Source organism: Taeniopygia guttata, chromosome 6 (genome assembly GCF_048771995.1).
Source record: "Taeniopygia guttata chromosome 6, bTaeGut7.mat, whole genome shotgun sequence".
NCBI lineage: Eukaryota > Metazoa > Chordata > Aves > Passeriformes > Estrildidae > Taeniopygia > Taeniopygia guttata.
Window position 1 is genome coordinate 21,944,180 of NC_133031.1, and position 23,784 is coordinate 21,967,963.

A 23,784-nucleotide genomic window follows, 5' to 3' on the forward strand; every position below is an offset into this window, starting at 1 on the left:
AAAATTATTACAGCTACTTCTGTTAAATAAAAAAAAAAAAAACCCCACATTAAAATATGAAACTAAAGAAATAAAAGCATGTCCAGACCTCTCCTTTATGGCTTCTCACAGCACCACCACCTTCTTCCCAGCTGATCTTTGTTTTGTGTTTCTATTATCCTTCAGTTTTATAAATAGCTATGCAGGTGACCAAATTAAGAAAGAAACTTATTGTTTCTGAACAAAGGGACGACTCCCGCTTCCTTTTGGGGGGAGAACCTGCTTACCTAGAAGGGGATTTGTAAAACTACCACTTGAGATTTTGAAAAGCATGAAGCTTTTCAAACTGAATTAACAAACTAGAAAAGGACCACCTTTCCTATGCCAGGCTTCCATGAAAGCAATGTTTCTGCCATGGTCTTTGTGGAAGAACATGGATTTTGGTGAACTGTGTGTCTTCCTAAGATGTATTTTCATATTACTTGTCACTTTTGTGCCTCAAAGACAATGCAATTAAATTTTATAAAACAACTCGACCCCTTTGACTTCACATCTAATTCCTTAGTAGAAAACAAAAAGTAATACCAAATACAGAAAGCATCTAATTCCTCATTAGACCTCCTTCAGGTGGTTCAGATCTCTACATGCACACACCCTTATATCATATTCTACCTGGAAGAGCAAGAGTGGGAGTCCTTTGCAAGGAAATGACATGTGGAATCAGCCACCTGGGTCAGAGTTGGTGTTTTCAATGGCTGAGATATGTGTAAGATACATAAAAATGTGTAAGGGAGACAGCTGAATCCTTGAGGTGCAGTCAGATAAACCACTTCAGTAGCTACAGGTCCAAGGTAGGCCCTTACAGTCCCCATCCACCCTGGGGCTTTATCCACCCCCTGCAATGACTTTCTTGTTGGGAGAGGAAGAAGTTTGGAACTGGAGGTGGTAACCTGTGGCACCAAACCATCCATTCAAGGCACTGAGCCTGTGATCTTTATCTGTAAAGCTATCTCAAAGTTGTGAAGAAAAGTTCAAAGAGGTTTGCTTATTGGGAGAAGTCAATTACAGATACCTATCTGAGAGGAAGAAGAAACAAGGAATTGTTCTTACCCCTGTTTGGGAGATGCACAAGGGGAAATGACAGTAGTTTATATTAATTTTGACAAGAGTGTTGATTTTTTAAAGTCTCAGAAACATCCTCTTCTGCTCACTTTTGAATTATCCACTATTTTGCCTAAAGGCAAACCCCATAGTTAGAGCAGGTGTGTGTTTACATGGTACACACAGAGGCACAGAAAGGCTAAATATTGATTATATTTTTTATCTTAATTTGTTCTCTACGTAATCTTTACAAAAAACCTGTCAGTCCTCCTTGGACTGGTAAGTACTAATATTCACTGAACTAATAAAAAATGTAGCACTTGAAGGAAAAATACATTCTTGACAGAAATCATGCCTAACATGAAAGTAAAAAGTGATGAAAGTACTTTGGGGTGATTGGGAGTTTGCATATTGGAAGAACCCATTCTAGGTTTCCAAGCATTTGAATTTGCCTGGAAACAAAGAAACAAAAACTCCAAACTTCCCTCTTATGCAGATTGTTCTCCCCTTTATCCCAAATGGGCAACAGTGACACTGTAGGGTATACAGTGAAAATAATGAGGTATATGTAAGTGAATATTACATGTCACGTCTTGACATAAAAAGGTAAGCTATGTTTTCTGCTCTGTAACTGGCCTGTTCTGTTTTGAGCCTTTTTTTGTTTGTTTGTTTACTGATCTCTTTTTTTTGCACCAGCTCTCTGGATGTAAGTTAATGCATTAAAAACCAAAAAAACAAAACCAAAACCACATTCACAAGACTTACTCCACTTTTCTGGAAGGTTTTCAATCAGCAGGAGGAAGTTCTGCCTATTAGGCTACTCTAAAATACATTCCAGTTAAAACTGAATGCTGTAGCTCCCTGGGATTAGTACCCTACAGCCTGGTCACTGAAGGAGAACAAGGGCAGAAATTTAAAATACTTAAGTGGCTTTTACATTCCAACAAGAAGAGGAAGCAGAAAGGCATTTCAGGGAAATGAATAAAGACAGGATCTGGTATGGACCCAGAATATTCCCACTGAAAAACACTGCTGTACTTAGGCTGAGTGTTCTTGCTCAAGCTACTGAAGCATTATACCCATCATAGATGTGGGGTGGCACTGACAGGGACCTAATGGAGGCTACTCATGGAACAGTTTTGTTTGTTTTGTTCTGAAGCCAGTCAGATTTTATTAAAACTCTGGAGAAATTCCCTGGTTGGTCCCTATGTCACTTTAATGGAGCCCACGTGGGCTGGCACTGAAAGGGGAAATTCCGCTCCTCTCTGCCCTGGGTGCTTCCCCAGCTATGATGAATCATGGGACTTCCAGCTGGGAAACTAACTTCTTTTTTCTTTTGCCAATTTAGATATCAGCAGGATCAGACCCAGCAAAGCATCTATCACATTTTAATGTCCTGTGCAGCACATAGATTTTAAATGATTCTGTAAAACACAAACCTGTTTTGTTCTGTAATCAACATATCACTGGGTACCTGCAATATCATATTATCATTTAATATCTAGCACTCTACACAGCTGTGTGGGAGACTTCTATAAACTAAGGTTCAAAAAATAATTTTGCCACATTTGCTGGAATTCTGGTTTTTTTTTTTCCCTGGGCGTGAAAATTAATGTATTGGGTTATTTGCTTGGCTCTTGATAATTTATTACTTTATTAAAAAACAACAACAACAAAAAACCCCCAAACCCTGATGTCATTAGCTCAAACCTAAATTTCTCGCTTCTGCTGAGTAACTGACAGTTGCAGGCCAAGGACAGTGACACTTGTCATTGCTATGGTTGACAAATGCTCCTACTCTGGACAGTTATTTTAGCAGAACTACAGTGTCACTACAAGGCCTTATTTTATTTGGAACATTTATTTGTTCCAAATAAATTACTTATTTGGAACATAATTCATTTGCCAATGACTTAGTAACTTTGCCAGCACAAGTAGAATGCAGCTATAGGTACTACAAAAGCATAGCTGATCTTGTGAACTGATTGCACCCTTACACTGCTGTCTACCTGCAGAGCTGAAGCAGGGCATCTCTTGATAGTTTCAATATTATACTGCATCATTTTGTCCACATTGCCTTATTTTTCTTTAAAACACACATAGATCACAGTCATACTTAAGCATACTTTTCTATAAACAGCGTTACAGGCAGGAAATTCTGTGTGAGAATAAATCCTATATGGTGGTTTAGTTTGGTTTTTTTTCCCCCTTCAGCTTGTGGGTGAGGTTTTTTGTCTTGTAAAATTGAATGTATTTCAGGTTTGGCTGTTTAGGTTGGTTGGTTTTTTATCCTGAGGATTAGTCCAGGTTGGATCACATAGCTGAAAAGTAGAAAAGAAGCCTTAAAGGGATTGGTAGAATGAAGTGGTTGTGCAGAGGGAAGGGAATAAAGAAGGATAAATATAGATGGGAAGGAGGCTATACTGTGCTGAGGCAAGGTCAGAGGGAGAAGAAATAGGTTTTGACTGGAGAAGTCACACTGAGTGAAAGAATGGATTTTTACAGTGGTATTTGGGGAAGTTTGCATTTCCCATCTCATTTCATTCCAAAGTCCAGAGATAAGAGAGAGATTCATGAACTATTTAAGCTGACAGAAAACTAGAGGAAATAGAGATTATAAAACTTTATCTTTTAATCAAAATCCTGTGCTTTGTTTGGCAAACAGGACCTAACAATCCCACAGAAAAAACTTCTGTTTGTGCTCATCAGCATGGCAAATGCACCTGGTGACCTCCTTTCCCTGTGCCTGTGAAACTCAGCTTTGAAGACTGCAAATCACTGAACTGGGATTTCATGTGACCTTACATGCAGGCTACACCTGCTGGGCTAAACCATGGGTGTGCCACAGAAGCTGCTGTCACCACAGAGTGGTACTGTGCAGTGGGAAGTTGCCAGGAGACACTGGAAGCTGAGACAGGAGGTGGCTGTGGGTGACAATGGGTGGTGAAGACCAGAAGACCTTCATAGCTGTTATGTCCTTAGGGCAGATTAGACTTTTGTTAGACGGAGGTGAACACACCAGTGCAGGTAGAAGAGCTGAAGTGAGGCTGAGAGAATTGGGATTGTTCAGCCTGGAAAAGGCAAAGCTCTGGGGTGATCTTATTGCAGCCTTTTAGTAACTGCAGGGGTTCTATGAGAAAGCTGGAGGGGAGCTGATTACAAGGGTATGTCGTAACAGGAGAAGGGGCAATGGCATCAAACTGAGACCAGTTTGATATTAGGAAGAAATTCTTTACTGTGAAGGTGGTGAGGCACTGGAACAGGCTGGCTTGATAACTTGTGGCTGTCACATCCCTGGAAGTGTTCAAGGCCAGGTTGGATGGGGCTTTGAGCAACCTGATCTAGTGGAACCCATGGCAGAGGGATAGGAACAGGATGGTCCCTTTCAACCCACTGAAAGGTTCTATCATTTGCATAGCCTCTCCTCTGGACTCTATGTAACTAATGAGAGGTTGAGATGTTGAAGTCAGATGTGGGCTTTGATGCCTAATTTTGTCATGGGGAATATTTATATGTTACTTTGAAACTCAAGTTAATTTCTTGCTTGAGTTAATTTTCGTTATTTTGTACTGTTCAAGCTCATTGAGGTAATAAACTAAGTTAAAATTTGCCTTGAAAAAACAGATTAAGTTTCTAAGACTGTTTGCTACCACTAAGAGGAATTAATAGAACTACTATAATAAATTTTATTTTACAGCACAAAACTAATATTCAGGTATTCCCCAAACATTTTCTCCAAAAGCAAATGCTCACTATGGTAAAGCATTATATCCTATATGTAAGATGAAATCTGAGATAATAAATAAAATTTCAATCCCAAATGAATTATTTTTTTTCTACTATAGACTTTCAAGAAGACACATTGTCAGAAGATCCGAAAAAGGCCTAGCAGTTACAGCCAAGTTACCAGTAGAAAATTAGTGAAGACTATAAACACCTCCAGGTATAATAGAAAACAGACATTCAGGCCTTAAGGCAACCCCTTATGATTTTCATAGAATTAAGACTTAAACCCTTCTGTTTAACAAGTGGGACTAATACAAAACCCTGCAAAAAACCCCAGACACTCTTGTTCAACCAGAGAAAAGTAAACTACCAGTTTATTATGCTTGGAGACAGGGATTTTAAGCCTTTGTTTTTGCTGGGGGCAGGGATGGACTGCTGCAAATTAATGAAGTCATGTGAAATTACCATGAAACTGTGCTCTTGGAAAAGGCTGTTTGCAATCTGGAACTTCCTGGCTGCATGACCTTAGGCAAGTGAAAGCATGTGGCACACTTCGGTTTGTGCCATGGTTTGCCCATTACCACAGTGGTGATGATGCCTTCAAAAGGACTTTGTGCCACACAGCAAAGCCAGCTATGGGCAGTGGGTCATCATTAAGGTCTGTGGTCATAATAAAAAAATGCAGCAAGTCTGAAGAGATGCTGTGACATAGTCATATATAGCAGCTAGAAATTATCTAAATACCAGGAATCATAGGCTTATAGTCTAGGGAAGTTAAACCACAAAAAAGTTTGCAAGGTTAGTGCAGAATTTTCTTTTGAGCTGCTAACTTCCCATTACCCATGCTGCCTACTGTCCCTGATCATGAGTGCATCTATTTCTGTATGTTTGCAGCATAATCTTTTTTTTCCCTGAAGTTCAGTCTGAAATCCAGGCACGCAAGAGCTTGCCATGGCAGTATGGCTATTGCTCATGCATTCATTCCACTCTTTGGGAAGCAATTCAAAGTACCAAGATACTTGCACACACCACAGATTAGTTTGTCTCACAATAAATAACCAAGCCTTTGAATTAATTTTTCCTGACTATAAGGAAGCAGTTAGAACATACAATGTACTCTGAGGGAATATTTGTATAATACTGTGCATGACTTATAAGAAACACTAAATAGAAATTAATACCAGAATTCCATGAAGTTTCAGCATTCCTGTCCAACTATTACTGAAGGTAGTTGAGTGGCTTAACTGCAAACAATGTACATACCCCAACATGTTAGGTAGACAGATATATAAGAACTTTTATAGTTCTTATTGTTGTAATAAACTTAACAAATGCAACCTGTTAAGAATTCAGATCTGATGCAAGATTTGCTAGTGCAACAAAAAGTTACATCTTCTAGGCTCAACTATACCCATGGAGAATAGTTGAGCATAGCAAAACCACATAATATCTAGTTTTTCAGGTCTACACTTAAAAAAAATCAAAATACCCTCTCTCATACTCAACAGTAGTGCGTTTTTAATTTTTACTGCTACAAAGCAGAAATTTTAAAAAAGCTGTCTTTAAAAATGCAAACTATAATCACATAAATTGAAACTATGTATGGCAGGAACATTTCTTGGCATGGCATCTTAACATAGGATCTTTGACATAACCATTTAGATCATGTACAAACTCTGAACCACCTGTGTGTGCTCCATGCAGACAGGTGTGGTATTAGGAAGTCAACTGCACTGCCAACAGGTCAAAGAGCACGAGGGGGTATCCAGGTGCTTCAAAGATGGAGGAAAGGGCTCCCACCACGTTATGTTGAGCTCTTCCTGTATTTGCATATCTCTCTTAAATTTAGCCTGTGAATATGTACTCATGGAAAGCTCTGCCTTCAGGTTTTAAAATTCTGATACCACAGTAAGATTTTGTAGCCCCATATCCATATTTCTAAGGAGTATTTCAACATGCTCAAGTTGAAGCACACGCGTCCACTGTGTGTGGCGAGAACGCTCACACGCTTGAGAAACGCTCCTACATTCCCTGCACAAATAGGCTGGATTGGTCATGAGGAGGAGAGAAAAAGTAACTGGTAATACTTCAAGTTAATACAGGAAAGCAGAGCTACTTCCCTATTTTACAACAATATTAATACCTCAGATGAAATGGAGAGTGTCATCTACGTGAAGATGCAGCAGAGGGGTGGTGCTGCCTTTCAGGTTTAGGGTTTTTGAATCAGTTCACAAAAAGGTGTGGGCTGTTAAAACCCTCACACGTTGACCCACTTTAGGTACTTGAAGGCAATCCTGCTTTAATTGTTTACAAAAGTGCATAAGGAGAATCCCAGCTACAATTTTGACAGCAGAGGGTGTGTACTTTATTTTTTTATGTAGCAGTAATGGAGGGAAACAATCTTTCCATCTAGTTTCTCAACTAGTTATAGATTGCTAGTTTAGACCAACACTGAGCTCTGACACCATTTAAACCAGTTCAGACTACTTAAGGTGGTAAATTGCAGACAATGAGGAGATTCCCTGCGTTCTTTCCCCGTCCATTGAATCTTCCACAGAGTCCTTGGCTGGGCTTAGGATGCAGCCTGCTTGGCTTTCATTAGGTGTGCCTGGCTGAAGAGCTAAGCGTCACTGCAGCTCTGCAAGTAAACAACCCCCACAACAATATCGCCACAGTATGGAGAGAGTAGATATCAACAAACTGCATTCCATGAAATTTAGCTTTACAAGGGATTATTCCAGTTTGCATGAAGGTTTCTGGGGAGAAGGAGAGAGATTTGAGAAGGGTTTATAAGTTAGTATTGAGTGCTTAAGTATAACTTATTTTAGGAAAAATATTTTACAGTATTTCATCCTAATTTTTTAGAGGAAAAGAATTCCATGTTACTTTAATCTGAATCAGAACTTCTTTTAAGTATTCAGAAATACAAAAAGTCATGATGAAAGAGCCTTGAGGTGCCAACTATAGCAGTACATGAATCGAGACACACTAAAAATACTTCAGTAATGGCCAGCTTCTGCTTTTTTCCTCTCAAACCCTGTATTTAACATTGTTCTCCTTCACTTAGGAACATTTCCCGTTTTCCAGTTCCCTCTATTCCACCAGTTCTTTCGAAGATTAGGAAACATTACAAAACTTAACTGCAAAAGCCATCTTCATAAGACATTAAAGCATTGAGCAATTAAGTTTTTTTAATTTGCATAAGACTCATACATCATAATGAGCCACACACTATTTCCTTACAGCTTTGAAAGAAGACACTTTGAAAATACCCCTCTTTGCGCTGCAGGTGAAGCCGACACCTATTTTACTTCGAAATCTGCGTTATCCACTCCAGACCCGTGTTTACCTCCCGCACTTCCTTGCGGCGCCCTGGCCACCGGGTCAAAATGGGTAAAACTCCCTTTTGCTCTAAAACTCCTGCCAACTTCCTCGTGCCTCGGCGCCTCCGGTGCCGCCGCGCGTCCCAGCGCTGCCTTCCCGCAGCAGCCCCATTCCCGGAGGAGACCGGGAGCGGACCAGCCCCTACCTGAACTTCTCCCCGGCCGGCACCGTCAGCCTGTTGAGCTTGTCCATGCCCGTGAGCGCTGCCCCGCCGGGACTCTCTGCTCTCGGCCCGGCACCTGGCGGGGCCGCCTCTTCCCCGGGCCGGGCTCTCCCTCCGCCGGGTCCCGCCGCGCTGCCGGAGCCTCTCCCCGTCCCGTCCCTCCCGCAGGCACCGGCGGAGGAGGGACCCGGGGCTCGGCTCGGCCCCGCCCCGCCCGGGGCGCGCACAGGTGGCTGCGGAGCCGGGAGCCGAGGAGGAGCCTTTGGGAACGGGGGCGCGGGGCCCGCTGATCCGCCCCTGCCGCCGGAGCCCCGGGCCGCGCTGGCGCGGGGGGCTCATGAGCGGCTCTGGGGGGACTGAGGAGCGGCTCTGGGGGGGGCTGAGGAGCGGCTCTGGGGGGGGCTGAGGAGCGGCTCTGGGGGGGCTGAGGAGCGGCTCTGGGGGGGCTGAGGAGCGGCTCTGGGGGGGCTGAGGAGCGGCTCTGGGGGTTCATGAGCGGCTCTGGGGGGGCTGAGGAGCGGCTCGGCGGTGGATGAGGAGCGGCTCTGGGGGCTCATGAGCGGCTCGGAGGGCCCGGCCGAGCAGCGGCGGATGGCGGCGAGCCCAGCGGGCCGTAGCGGGGCCAGTGACCCGCTCGCTGTCACCTGCCCAGCCCAGGGGACTTCACTGGCTGCAGGGAGAGATGTAGGGCCTGGTTCTCCGCCTCCCCGCTCCTCTACACTCCTGATGAACTTGTGCCAGGTGGGAACATACTGCGTGGGAACTTTCCTTTCTCGATGTTCCCCAGTTAAAGCGAGAGAAAGCCACCATCTTATCCCCATTTTTTTGACTGTAACTGTATAGAAAAAAAAAAAGGTTTAACCCTGTTTTTGAACCAAGGCAGGAGAAAAGCCTGGTCCTTCCAGAGACACAGCAAGGCTGTTCCCACCCAAGGTGCAGGCAGCTGGCTGTGTTTTATGGCTCTGATATCTCTGAGCTTGGGACTTTTTGCTCAGTCTTAAGCTCAACCGTATTTTCCTCTATGAAGATGAACTTTGGAGGCAGCTAGTTGCTTTTGAGGGGCAATGTAGGTAGTTATCACATCCAGCCTTTCTCCTTGAAGGGCTGATTAATTTGAATTCTGCACCTTTGGAGAATGACTCTTGTTGCTCACCTTCTGTATCTTTGGCCTCTCTGCAGCTTAGTTTATAACCTAAGGCTGTTCTAGGGAAGAAACCTATTAGTTATTTTTTTTTTTTTTTAAAGTGTACGTCTGCAACATGTTAATATGTTTGATAAGTCACAATATGCTTTGGGGACACACAAAGGTATTTCTTGGTGGGATTCTTATTCCCACTTGGCTAGCTTTTCCCATGGAATTCTTCTCGCCAGATTGTACTGACTAAAGTTTTTTCTTGTGAAACTGAAGGAGCAAAACAGACTTTCCTGGTTAGTGCAGGTGACTCTGGGGAAACAGCCTGACAGTGTGAAGAAGTAGATATGAATAAATTGCTGTGTCATTTTTCCTTTTGCTTATACAATCTTCCCACTTATCTGAACACATCAGAATATGAGATTTGCTCAGTAGGCTCCTGCAGTGGTCTCCCTTACACAATAACTGCCTCTTGCATGGCTGTCACAGAAATCCCAGGCTGTTTTCCTTTGGGATCTGCCGCCTGCATTACTGGGCTGGTTTAACCTTGTTTCTTCCTGACTCAACCAAAGCTACGGGTCTGAAATTCTGCAGTGCCCAGTGCTGAGGTTTCTTGCCTGTCCTTGCAGTGCTGTCAGCTCCCTGGTCCTGCGAAGGGGTGGCTGCTGATGTGTCATGCTCAGGGCAGTCCCCCAGTCCCGTGTACTCAGGGCTTGACTTACACAGGATTTCTCATCCTGGTCATCTGCTGGCCTCTGTGTTTGTGTAGCTGTGCAGTGACATGGACTGGGGAAGGAATCCACTACAAACAATTGAGCAAAAAGTCACAAAAATAGGGGGTTTTAGCTGCATCAGTTCTTTGGTTTGATTTGGTGCACAGATGTTTGTGAGAGTGCAGCACAGGATGAGCGGAATAGGGCGTGTGACTTCTTAGACTGGTATTGCTGCCAAGAAGTTACTCCTAAAAAAGTCTTCATTACACAAGACTTGTTCATGAGATTCTGTGGCACCTGCTCAGCCCTTTCTGGTATGCGTCCAAGTCAGCCGGGGCCATCTGCCCCAGTGCTGATTTGGGTGCAACAACATAGGAAAACCACTAGAGAAAAACCTGAAATAAAGAAGGGCCTGGCCAAGCCCCTCCAAGCCGCCTTAGGCCTCTCCTTTTTGCCCAGCAGGTGTTTGCACAGCTGGCCCATGTTAGGACTGATCCTGACTGTGGTCAAGTGGACTTGTACAGCCCATACGGACATGGACGTGATGCAGTCGTCAGCCGGCAGTGTGGCCCTGCAGATCTGCACCAGGGACAGGGCAAGGAACAAGAGTTTCTCCATCCCTCCAGCCTTACTTTTCACCCCAAAACAGTGTCTCTGGGGCCCAGGCTGGAGGTGGGGCAGGGCCTGACTGACCCCCACTGCAGGAAACACCCTGCCTTCCTCTTCAGGAGCCCTGGGAGAGCCTGGAGGCGGTGGTAGGTTTGAGCCACGCAGCAATGTCATGTTATTTCAGTAGTTGTAACCCTGGCAACTCTCCCTTTTTGACATAATATGCTCATCTGGATAACACCAAAGAGGAACTGGGATTTTTTTACCATGTGGGTGGCATCTTGACCATAGTGATGGTTAACAAGAAACTCTCCTCCCCAGCCACAGGGACTGTTTTGGTAGATGTGGATTTGTTTTGAGGGATGCCTGTGTCACCTCTCTTCTCCCTGGCACATCTGGGGCCAGTGGGGATTGTGCTGCTCCCTGCTGAGGCATGGCCTGGGAGCCTGGGCCAGCCTGCCCACTGAGGGACAGCGGTATGGGGCATAATGGTGTCCCAGAAAAATGTGTCTTGAAATCTTGGATGAGGCATTTTATAGAAGTGTTCCCACAGTACTGCTTCCCTGGAGCAACATCACCAAAGCCTTTTACCTAAATTGTATTTTCTTATCTAATGTTTTATGTACCTGCATCCACACTTGTGGTTATGTAGATAGGCACTAACTTTATTTCCCTTTATATGGCTGCAAAGAATAGGGGATGAATTCTTGTCACCATTACCTAATGCAGGTATGCAGGAGTTGCCAGTTAAATCGCTTGGCAGGATGGCTTACAGAATGTACATGCATTTCTATTTTAAATTTTTGACACTCAAAATGCCATTATAACTTTGAAAAAGGCCTTCTAAATGCTTGAATAGATTTTCTAAATGTTACTGTCTGTTGCAACATAGTTTTCTCTTCCCTGCAAGTGCTGTGGCATGGTCTGGGTTGGTCTCTCTCATCTTTTCCCATATGACTGTGTATTTTCCACTTATGCTCATAAATAGGTAGATTTTTAAAAAGCAACTTCTTTATCATCTGATAAAGAATATTGATAAAGAACTTCAGAAACAGAACCTGGTTTTTACCCCCTCTGCTATTTTCTGCTGTTTCTTTCCAACCAGCTCTTTCCTTCCACATGCTGCCCCATTCTGGTGGCATGTTCTGGTTTCTGTTTCAGAGCTGTGAGACCACTGAGGCATGGTCAAAACCAGGCTTGCTGAAACAATCTCTGTCACAAAGACTGTGAGCATCGTACCTTCATTTGGTCAAAATTTGCTGTCAATTGCCAGGTATGTCCTGTTTCAGGGCTCCAGTTTTCTGTATCCTATTGATAGGATATTTTTTTTGTTTTACCTTGAATTTCTGAGTAGATAAAATACTCCTGTAGCATAGAAACAAAGGACCAGATTACTTGCCTAAAGCATTTTAGTTCTTGTTAAGTGATGTCCCTAGACTAGAAAAAGCATCCTCATAGAGAGCCAATTGTAGAGAAATAAGCAAAATCCAGGGTTTGGCTGCTATCACTGACAAGATGGGTGTATTTACTTGCCTGAAGGTCTTTCTCTGACTCCTTTGATGACTGCTTTTTTTTTTTTTTTTTTTTTTTTTTTTTTTATTTCCACTGAAATTAATGCTCCCTAGTTTAATACCTTCTAGTACATGGTTTGTATGCTGATTTTGGGTTTGTCAGGGGTTCCTGCTGAAGCTATTAAATTTAAATATGTCAGCTATGCATATCTTCCTTTAAGATGCATAAGTTTTGATGCTAACAGCTTTTTATGGAGACCATTTCTGCCACTGTCTTAATACAAGTTACAGATTATGCCTGTGTGACATAGTAGTCTAGGGAACTAATTAGTCTAGGGAACCTGGGGGCCTGTTTGAGCTCTTGCTCTGGGTTGATGTCTGAAGCCGCATCCTGACTGCTGGTGCGGTGAGGCTCAGCGATGCAGCAGCATCTACCCTTAGCAACCTCTGCATGGCAAGAAGCCCCAGGAATGTATCCCAGGCAGGAGCTCTGGCACACAGGAGAGATGAGCAATCAAGCTGCAGGAAAGTGAGAAAAGTCCAAGCCAGGGTACAGGTGCAGCTTTGGCTCTCAGTCACCATTTCTGAACCTCTAGGGCTTCACACAGGTGAGATAAAAGCAAACAATTGTAAACTCACGTTTTGAATGAGAAGCTGAATAAAAAGAACTGCAAGTAGATGAAAACAATTTACAGGGAATCTCTTTAACATTTATTTTTGATGCTTTGAGGAGACAGTGCTGCATCAAAGGATCTCAATCTATGCATGACTATTCAAGAGGAAGCTACTTTTTACAGAATACATTAATGCTCATAGATACAGTCTAGTGCCTTCAATGTATATAAAACTGCCAAGAAACCTGATTTGAAGTAAGTAGTCAGTTTGATTACCAGGTTTCATTTTTATTAATGACATGGCCATATAAGACTTTTTTCTCTCAGTAATGTTAGGAAACCCATTTCTTAACCCTTTCTCTATTCAAGTTTTCTCTCCAACATTATTAGAGGTGATTGGGCCATTTTATTTTTCTTAGACGTACTCAGGAGTGAAGGATGCAACTGTTCTTTATAGGAAAGAATTAATGGAGAGAATTTCATGTACAACCTTTTCTTGCCAAGTGTGTTCTTTGATTTTGACTTCCCTAATTTTGGGGAATGTGGAGAATCAAAGGATATTGCACAATTTACTCTTTAAAAGACAGCTTTGTGAGCTTTTGCTTGGCTTTTCCTTTAGGAAATCCTGACAGTAGAGCAGCACTATAAGCTCTCCAGAGCAATACATAAAATAATTGATAATTCACTTCCAAATATCTGTCTGATTTTACTGTCTTGAGGTCATGATGTTTCACCTAGCTCAGAGGTACTTCTCCCTGCCCATAGCTACAGGATGTCTTTAATTGCAGATTGATAATTTCTTCAAAGACAATATGCATTCAAACATGAAGGACTCAATTTAAAAGAGGCATCTACTGCTTGAGGTCTGAGAACTAAAGAGAGAGATCCAGCCATAGAAGCACTGTAATGTGAATGTAAATATAACTGGTCAGTAACAGGAATTTGGCTTGATCAGTCTGTGTTCACATGAAAGCTGGGAAATGATTGCCACAGTTCTCTTTTTCATGGCTGTGGAATGAAAATAGCCCAAACTGATGCCATCTACATCTGCATCAGAAGAAAGCACAAGTACAAACCATGTGAATCTGAACTGGAATCTGTAGTCATTCTGCAAGCTCATTTTTTTTCCTAGCAGAATGTGCTGTTTGCTAGTATTTTGTATGCATTTGATTTCTTCTGCTTTCAGAATATCCATAGGAAGATGTGCCAGCAATGGGCTGTGGTGGTGAAGAGTGGAGAGGAAACAGAATATTAGTGGTAGACGGTCACATGCTGCCTGTGAGAGTTTTGTGCTTGATCATATGGATCTGAATGCAAATTTGTGGTACTTCATACCAGGCCAGAAATGCACTAAAATGCTATTATTTAAAATGATGTCAATTTAGACATAGTTTTTTGCCCCCTCTATTTCTATTTTGGTCAACACGCTGCCTACATAACTTACTATTCCGTGTCCCATAGGTGGTGTTTGGAAAGCATGAGTTTCTGGAACGTGATTTCTCATGGTATTCTCTATATTTGCTACTTACTTATTGCTACAAACAGATGAAACAGTTCCGCTTTTTATTTAAAATAATACATCTCTGTTTTTTTTCCAGCATATCTAATTCAATGGATTTTTTTCCTTTCCCAGGATGGTTATATGCCATTTTAAACTAGGAAACACTTCTGCTACAGGAAAAGTTACATGTGGCCTGTAGTTGTGTCTTGGCAGATGAGAAGAGGGTGCATTTCTGTCCCAAGTGTTTTTACATAATACTGATTTTCATGAGTTTTGGTCTTCTCACTGTGGGTCAAATGGCTTAATGCCACAGTGTTGATTTTGGAAGACTCCTATCAACTACCCTAGAAATCGTAAAACTTTAATTCTGTATCATTTTGGATACCAAATGTCATACTCAAAGCTAGTCTTACAGTACTATTAATAAGAGCTGCATATGAAAATGCAACTCTAAATTTTATTGAATGGGATTTGGGTTTGTCATTAGGCTCACTGGAGGAAACAGGTCATACATGTTGGTATGTACTGCAGGCAAAGATGTGAAAACAGTAGTAGGATTTTCTCATGAAGAGTCTTCTGAGCAGACACATTTTAGCACCTGCTGAGAATATGTGTTTTCTTTCTCTGGGGACTGTGCAAAAAGCTGCACTTCTGCTTTTCAGTTTTACTGTCATCTGTTTCATGTGCATACAGAAACACAAAACTTGCTCCTACAGACACACCAATTATTTAATGTCAAACTCAAAGCATTTGAAATTGGATTGTCTCAGAGGCAGTGACCTGTTCTGGAGGCCTTGTTGCAGTAGGATTGGATTGGACAATTCTGCTTTCCCATCCACCCTCCTGGCTGGGGTGTGGATTTACCCTGAGGGGCAGCCTGGGGTATCGGACCCTGGCATTGGGAATGAGGCTTAGCACAGGGAAGGGGCAGGGAAAAGCAGAGGTTTGTGTCCTTCCTTTCAGCAGGTGCCTATGAGCATCAGTCAGCATTCAGGCATGGATGGTGAGTGGTTTAAATATGTTTGTGTCCCTGCTGATGAAATTACTCACACAAACAAAAGGCTGCACGCATTTTTAAAATTTCAAAGTGAAAGGGATGTCTTGAAACAAGGTCATTTTTGTATAGTGGTGTTACACATACCATGCTGCCTTCAGTATCTGAGAAATGCTTAAAAATTAACATTTTTAAAACCACTTCTTTGCTGTACTGGCCTGTAATACATACAGCCAAAGGGAAGGGGTTGGTGGGTGTATTCTGTGGCACAGTTTGGTAATCTGCACGTCACTGATCATAATTATGCTGTCTGAGCATTTTCCTATTCCTGCTTAAGAATAAGAAAAATAATTTTATCTGTAGCCTTTTCTATTCTCATGTGTTTCCATTTGCTTAAGACTGCTCTCTCCTATTTCCTGGAAAATAGGAATTGCCTGCCACTGTGTTCTGGAAGAAGAGATGTCACTGAACAGAAAAAGTTTCAAAAGTTTTTTCACATAAAAATGTAGTGGATTTGAAATGCCACCTTCTTAAAAAAAAAAATCAAACAAAAAAAGAACCCTAAAATAAACCCTTGTAAAATGATCAGGGAGATGATAGACTTTCTATAAAGAGAATTTGTTGTCTAAATAAATATCAAACTACTATTTGAAGTAATATCAAGAAAACATTTTATGACCAAAGATAAAGACTTTAATGGAATACTCTCTTCTGTGGAGAAAAATTGTTCAGACTTGTAACTACAGCCATGAAATTTTTCTGTTGTCTACAGCTGCAAATTTTGTGGATTGTTGCTAAGGATATGTTTACACAGTTGGTAACTTTAATTGCATTAAGCTCACAAAACTGCAGCAGATGAATTGGAGTCCAACACTATATCAGAGAGGGTTATTATTTTTATAGATCATAATGTGAAGCATTTATTGCTGTAGTACATAATTTGAAAGAATTGCTTTACAAGTTTGTGGTCATATGATTCTGCATCTTTCCACTCCCAGAGGATACTGAGACCAAAAGTTCTATATTTACTGTCAAACACTGGATTTCAGAATAACTTCTCTTCAGTTTTAAAATACAAAGTGAGAATACAAAAGTCAGAAAGGAAAGAAGAAAGAAAATATGACAGAAGTCTACATGTAAAGAAACACATATATGTAAATTTGAATATCCATTGTATTATTTATAAAAAATATTTCCTTCTTTTATATAGGGTTATAATAGAGACCAAGAAGGTCACTGCATTGAGGAAATTACAATCTAAAGTATTTTGTGATTGAAGAAAGTTTCTGACTGTTAGTTGAGGAATAATATGCATAGGTGATAGCTGTACAATATTTTTAATTTCTGGATATTAGTGAATTTTACCAACATGGTCTGAGTAGTTCTGAACTGCAGCATCCTACAGGAAAGCTGCTGTTAGTGTGGCAAAAGACTGGTCATAGTCTGGCCTGAAAACAGTTTCCCTCTTCAAGAATTCAGAGCATATCTGAATTTTATTTCTAAGAATTACAAACAAACATCAAGACTCTAAAATCAAAATGTGTTTATACTGTATTTGGGGGGAGGCAGGGGATCATGGTGCTGGAGCTGGTGACAGCTGAGCACTCTCTGAAACGAGATGTAGCAGAGCTACACCTTGAAGTAAGACATTTCTGGTCATGTGCAGCATCCATTTGAGCAGTGTTCCTGCTTCTGGCATCTGAGCAGCTCCTGTGCTTGATGGTAACTCCTCAGTCCCAACACTGCACCCATGCTCTGAAGCACTGAACTGAAAATGAGAAGGCCAGCATGAAGATGCTCGTGACTCATAATTGGGTAAATATGTACGTTATGATGCTGTCTGTATTTAGGTGGTTGCAGGTGATCTATCCAGAGAGGCTTTCTGATGCCCTGAGTCATGTGTTGATGAGGGTCAATGCATCTGCATGCTGTTATGCACAAGTGCTGCCATGTCAGTGTCTGTGGTGTTACTAAGGTAATCCTGCATTCCTCCCATTGTTTGCTCTTGGAAAGGGACTTTATAAGGAAGGTGCTAGTAAAAAGGTGTTTATTTGCATGCTGCATATTTATCTGCATTTTTTGTGGGGTAAATCTTTGGAATATGTATTTTTGGCAAAGCTGTTAATTCTTTGGGTCTCAGACAGTTGGGTTTCAGGTCTTGAATTCTGTTGCACCAGGGGCTGCTGTGGCATTCCTACCAAGTGCACTTCATCTTTTCCAGCCCAGCTGCACTGAGCAGCCTCCTCGGAAGCTGTTTCAGGTGTCTGGTTGCTGCAGCCCCAACTGTCTGGCTTGCAGCTGCATCTGATGCTCCTGCTATGGTCCCTTAACTTCTCCTTGCAGCTCGTCTTGTAACTTTGCAACTTTGCCTGTCTTGATGACCGCATATTTAAGTATTACAGTTTTCATTGTTTGGTATCATCTCAACCTGTTATTTTCTCGTTTCTGAACTGAAAAAATTTACATGATTTGGTTTAATACTTTCCTCCACTATCTTAGAAATAGTGCGTCGACCACCTGACATCCCAGCATAAACATGAACTACTGAATGAAGCTCTCCAGATACTTGTACAAAAGCAAAAAGAAGTTGTGTTTTCACCCATTTTCACTGATGCTAGTCTAAAGCAAGAAGACTGAAATGTTCCTCCTGCAGAGAACATAAATATATGTTGATAATACGCTGTAAATTAAATATTGTATTTCTTCCAAAAACTGAGAGGACTCCAGTTTGGGCACTTGTAGCAAAATGAGCCCAGACATCTGTTCTGTTTTCTGCCCAGTGTGTACTTGAGCTGGGGCACATGTGGAATTCTGCTAAAGCGAGATTATAAATTAATGGCCTTTCACACTTCATTGCTTGAATGAGTCAGAAGTTATTTTCTTCTGGTTTTGAGTCCCAGGTGCAGCACTTTCTGACTAACAAATGTGATTCTCTAAAAGGGAAGAAAGACCAATGATTTGAAACTACATCAACCTCTTCTCTATGGTCTGAGTACAGACATGTAATAGAGAAAAGGAAAGAACATCAACTGACAGGGTGGAGGAAAGAGATCCTGCCCAGAAATATGATGTTGTTGAAGAAGTGGTTTGTGATCTGGACAACAACTTCAATTTCTGGTCTTTGCTTCTGGCTTCGTGTAGAAACCTAAGCAGGTCATTTGCATATATGTCCCAAACAGATGACCCATTTCTTTGATTTTTGGTACCCAAATTGAGTTGCTATGTGACTGATATTCTGTTGCTATTTAGGCTGGTCTAGAGTACTAACAAAGGAAAAGATTTCTACTTTCACAAAAACTTAGTGAGATGAAGCTGGATGTTACAGTCCCTCCACCTGGACCAGCACGGGCTTTGTTCTCAAAGGCTGAGCCACTCTTGCTCTTCAAAGAGCTGATAGATCTCTTGTCTGTCTCATTGTTGTTAAAGTGAATCTCTGATCTATCTATCTATCTTGCTGAAGGGCACTAAAAATGAGCATAGTTTCAATATTAAAGAAACACTTATAACTTTTACCTTCATCCCCTCTAATGACATTCCATAGATGGCTGAGCATGGCAGGGTAGCATAATAAGTGCTTGGGCAAAGTTCACTAATTCTATAATTTTCTAATTTATAAATTGTCCTGAACATTAATTTTAATGTGTAATGGAAAATAGTGGAGGTGAATAAGAGGCGACTCTGGAGACACTTCTAGGCTTGTACTAATATATATGTTATATATATGGATGTAAATAATCCAGCTGAAGCTGCAGCATCTGGCCTCTGTGCTTTCCTAACTGGGATAGGGAGGACAATATGTACCAAGGAGATGTTCAGACAGCTTGAAACTGGTTTCCATCATGGCATCAAGGGTGTTGGGAAGATAATTTGGGATTTTCTCTGACACCTTCATACTTTATCAGTTCTTTTGTGACGTCTTGATAATATCCCCCGTTTGAGAATGGGATTATTTTCAGTAAGAAGGGATGAAATTAATTTATTTCATTGGCGTTGCTTGGTGCAATTTTCAAGAAAATGGAAATGATCTCTCCAATGCTGACAATATATCTTAACCCTGAGGCCTTCCTCAAAATTACAATAGTGATAATTCAGTCTAACAGTGGTATGTGCATGAAGAAAACCTTTTGCTATATATTCTTTCTGCTCAGCCCAGGGGCAGGAATATAGTACACAGAACCACAGGGATTAAACACTGTCAGGTTCATTCTCACTTTAACCACACCTGCAGTACAGTAGCACAGTACACCTGCAGTACAGTAGCACAGTAACTCTGCTCTTTGAAAAGTAGGAAGACCCTAGCAAATATCTGCATGTCAGGACTTGATCAGAGAATAAAAACTTGTATATTTTGTGCATTTTTTTATATTTTAAGCTTTTGAGATAATTGTTTTGCCACTATTTCTAGAATCTTTTTCAAAGACTGAATTACAATCTCTAGTGAATTCCAATGATTCTTGTATACAGACACCTGTTTTCTCTCCATAAGCTCTGCCAAATGCAGTTTCTAGCTTACTCTTTATGCTCCTTATTTGTGAGGGGGCTCCTCTCATCCTTGAGTAACTGGTGTCATTGCAAAGGTCTCAATTTCTCAAGGCAGGATGGAGGAGGCACTGCTGCAATGCAAGTGTCTGTTGCCTCCTTTCTGCTGCAGAAGTGTAATATTTTCTGCTGCTGTAAAAGAGGGCAGGATGGTGCTGCTTTGCTGAACAAAAATGTCCTAAATCCTCCTGTGAACAGGAGAATATCCAGAATTCATTCTAATCTTCAGGCAATGGATACTTCTAGAAGTATTTGATGTCTGGGTAGACTTTTCTCATAGACTTCCTATGCTAAGAATGACTATAGATAATGCATAAAAATGTGATTTAAGGTAAAATTCAGATACTTTTTTTTTCTTTGGAATATTTATTGTGTTCTATAGTATGTTTATAGTATGTGACACTAGATTTATGTACTGGGAACCTGTTCTGGTCCCTTTTAGGTATCATTTTTTATTGGGAGGTCTTGATGCATAAAGAGGTATTTTCTGAATTTCCAGCCCTAGCCTTTTCCAGTTTTGGGAATAAGTGGAGGCTTTTTAAATGCCATTTAAGCTACAACAAAACCTAATGAAAGCAAGAACCAAATCTATGTATTTAGACATAAAGCATTCAGCCTGAGTTAGGACTGGTATTTGAAGGATATAGCATAATAAGAAAACATTATGGTATATCCCAAGGATAGGGGAAAATCTTGCCTGCTTACTAAGTATTGGAATAGAAGTCATCTACTGCCTTTGTTTTTCAGTTCAAAGCTTTCTATGGAGTGGGGAAAGTCCAAATGCAGATTGTTTGAACAAGACAAGATGTCTGTACTGCTGCATCTTGCTTAAAGAGACAGTAAAAGCTCTTTATTATATTTTTAAGAAAGCACCCTACTTGTCATAAAAATCTCATTTTATTAGTGTTTTTTTTTAGGAATTGTCTTTGGTTAAATGTATGTAAATGTTGATGTCTGTGTAAAAGCTGAAAAGTGAATTTTCCACATTAAGCTGTTAATATTCTTAATAAAGAAATAAAAGAAAAAATGTGAGTGGAGAGAACAGAAAAAATGTTAATGTGTAACATTTCTAGTTCTTGTAGTTTGACCTATGCAAGTTCAGACATCTCAAGTGGAACACCTCAGCATTACAGAGGTACTTTCCTGGTATGTAACAGCTCTTACAATCGAGAATTTATTAATATGATTCAGGAAAAGACTTTGCCTATTCTTGGAAGGCAAGGATGGAAAATTTAAGTTTGGAGTTCTTAAAAATTATGATCAAATCAAATAAAAAATATGTTAGAAACTCATATAGAAATCAATTACAGAATACTTACATGATTTAAGAATAGCTAATTTTTCTGCATATGCTATAATTTCCTGGTGGAATAAAATATTAACATTTTTCACAGAAGTGAAAATTGATAGATGTTTATTTCAAGCAAAGAAGATCAAATGCTGCCCACACCATAATTAAACAGAACTTGTAATTATGCGTTCTGCAACTCAGCTCATTTGCTACCCAGGATCTTCTATAACTGCATGTTGCTATATCCAAATGGTAAACTCAAGACTTGACACTTCAGACCTGATTTACAGGTGAGGATTTCTCATTTACCTGGCAATCTGTCACAGCCAGAACAGGCTCCTGAATTAGCATGTGATAGAAGGTACTGATTTTGTGATGAAAGATTTCAATCCTGATTTTGTAAAGTAGCCCCCAGAGCTCCCGAACTGAGAGCAAAATTTATTCTGAGTTGGATCTGGGATGAATTTCTAATCACATTAGCTATAAAGGCAGCCTTTTAATTTCATGGTCCCTGGGAAAATGAAACTTGGGTAAGCTGAAAGCATTATGAAAAAACTTCTGCATAAATATCTGATACTGTAAGTCTTGAATATCTACACTGAAGTGATGGAGCTGTAATTACATTCCTTTCTTGAGATATGCTTCCAAATTCTGGATGTTTGTAATTGAGTTATATCCTATATGCCTGGTTTTGCTGGATACAGTTATAAATATCAATCTTATTTGCACAGTAAGACAGCGTGTTTGGAAAGGCCTTAAATTCCAGTATTCTTGTGTATCTGTGGTATGAGGGTGATTATAGTACCTGCACTCTCTTAAAAACTGCTCCTCAATGTAGCTTGATGTTCTTCTATACATTGCTCTCCCTGGCATAAATGTTAGCACTGACTAAAGGAGCCCATGGCTGGAATCAGTGGGTTGTTTGAAAATGCTCTCAGGGGAAGTATCTGCAAAGTGCAGTTGTACTGGCATTCTTGAGAGTGAAGTAGTTCAGTGTTTTGGGTGATCTCAGGCTTTCAGGGTGAGAGTTTATTAACTGAGTCTGTTGTGTGGATTAAAAATTACAATGGTGCTTGTGCAGGAGGAAAGGCTTTAAGCAAAGCTTGAGATTTCAACATGCTGTTGGGATTGCTGCAAACATGTAAACCTGTGAGAGCAGTTTGTTGCACAACCCTGGCAGCTCCAGAGAGGGTTTGGACTTGTGACTCAGTACTCTGCTGTCCTGTATTTTAAAGCAGCACTTCTCTTCTGATACTGTTTAGCAAGTGGGGAAGAAAATCTTTCACTATTGCATTTCAGAGGTAGGGCAAGACACTAGTAGAGACTGCACCTTGGTAATTTCACCTTAACATCCAGTAGTTGCTCAGTAACAATTTAGGCATACCTGTGGCTTCAAGTGTAGGTGGGAACTAGTTTATATGGGGCTGTCATTAGACTGTCAAAACCAACATTGACATAGTAAACCCAAAAGAATATGCTAAGAGACTTCATAAGAAGTGTAGTGCAAAAAAAGTTTACTTAAGGGTATCAAAACAGAACTTCTATGATAACCTCTTTCCAGATAAACCATTTTGTCTTTTTTGCCCAATTTTTTCCCCTTAGAGAACAAGCATGGTACTGGCTAGAGGGAAAAGAGCTGTGCATTAAGTTAGTGGAGGTGTTTGGGGCAGAGGGCAGGGAAGCACACCCAAGCATGGCTGTAGATTGTTTTGCAGATTGCTCCTGGTACTCCTGTCATGAGTTGTCCCAGCAGAATGGGGAATAACTATGTGTTTTTATCTCAAAGAGCACTTACAGCCTTGTGGACTCAAAATCTTGTTGAAAACAAGAATACCAAGAGTTGAACTAGAATGGGAAAGGCAAAGAGCTTTTGCTGGTGGTCAGAGAGCTTAACTCCTGCCTGATGAAGCCTCATGAAGAAGCTTTGATAAAGGCAGAGACCTGAAGCCCTGGCCACTGCCAGGAGAAACACAGGATTTCAGTTGCACTGTGTCTGGCAATTATTAATTTTCTGTTTATCTGTCCTCAGTGTTTTGGTCCATTGGGAATTACCTGCTGTATGAACAAGGTTGAGCAGGCCATCTATCTTAGGTGGATCAATGTAGACTGTCTCCAGTTAAACTGTGAGTGCTGGAAACTCAGGCAGTTCTTGCAGTAGCAAGTAGTATGATGTAAGTGATAGATTTTAGACTGGAAGTTGGTACTAAGGATATGACATCCACACTGAATTTAAGGAATTGTAATGCTTTGGTCAATGAAATTCATATGGCAAAACACTTTTACTATTCCAATATACAGTTTTAGGATTCAAGACTTGAATGCTTACATCAGTAGAAGTGCAACTCTTGGCCTAAGTTCAATATATTTGTTTGCCCCAATATTGTAGCAGATCAGCTTCATGTATGTCAGAAACAGAAAATGTATCCTTGGCTGACTTTGACTTCATATTAATTCTCTCTACATTTTCTCTCAAAATGATGTTTCGTTAGACTAAAGTGCTTCACAAGAAAGTCCATTCAATTTTTTA

At 40.9% G+C, this 23,784-nt stretch overlaps 2 protein-coding genes across 5 annotated transcripts in view; one reads left to right on the forward strand and one right to left on the reverse strand.

Moving 5' to 3' along the window:
- The window catches only part of BLNK (B cell linker), an 85,787-nt gene that overhangs the window by 32,457 nt on the left and 29,546 nt on the right, over positions 1–23,784 (reverse strand). For 2 of the 4 annotated variants that reach the window (XM_030276144.4, XM_030276143.4), the window contains exon 1: positions 8,336–8,669. The exons of the other annotated variants lie outside the window; for them this stretch is intronic. In XM_030276144.4, coding sequence (XP_030132004.4) covers positions 8,336–8,382 — 47 coding nt within the window. In that variant the 5' untranslated portion in view covers positions 8,383–8,669. Of the gene's footprint in view, positions 1–8,335; positions 8,670–23,784 lie in introns of those variants that run through there. 4 annotated transcript variants of the gene reach the window in all.
- DNTT (DNA nucleotidylexotransferase) overlaps positions 8,869–23,784 on the forward strand; it is a 146,502-nt gene continuing 131,586 nt past the window's right edge. The window contains exon 1 of the mRNA XM_072931136.1: positions 8,869–17,242. The gene's annotated coding sequence lies outside the window, so the exon portion shown is untranslated. The remainder of the gene's footprint in view (positions 17,243–23,784) is intronic.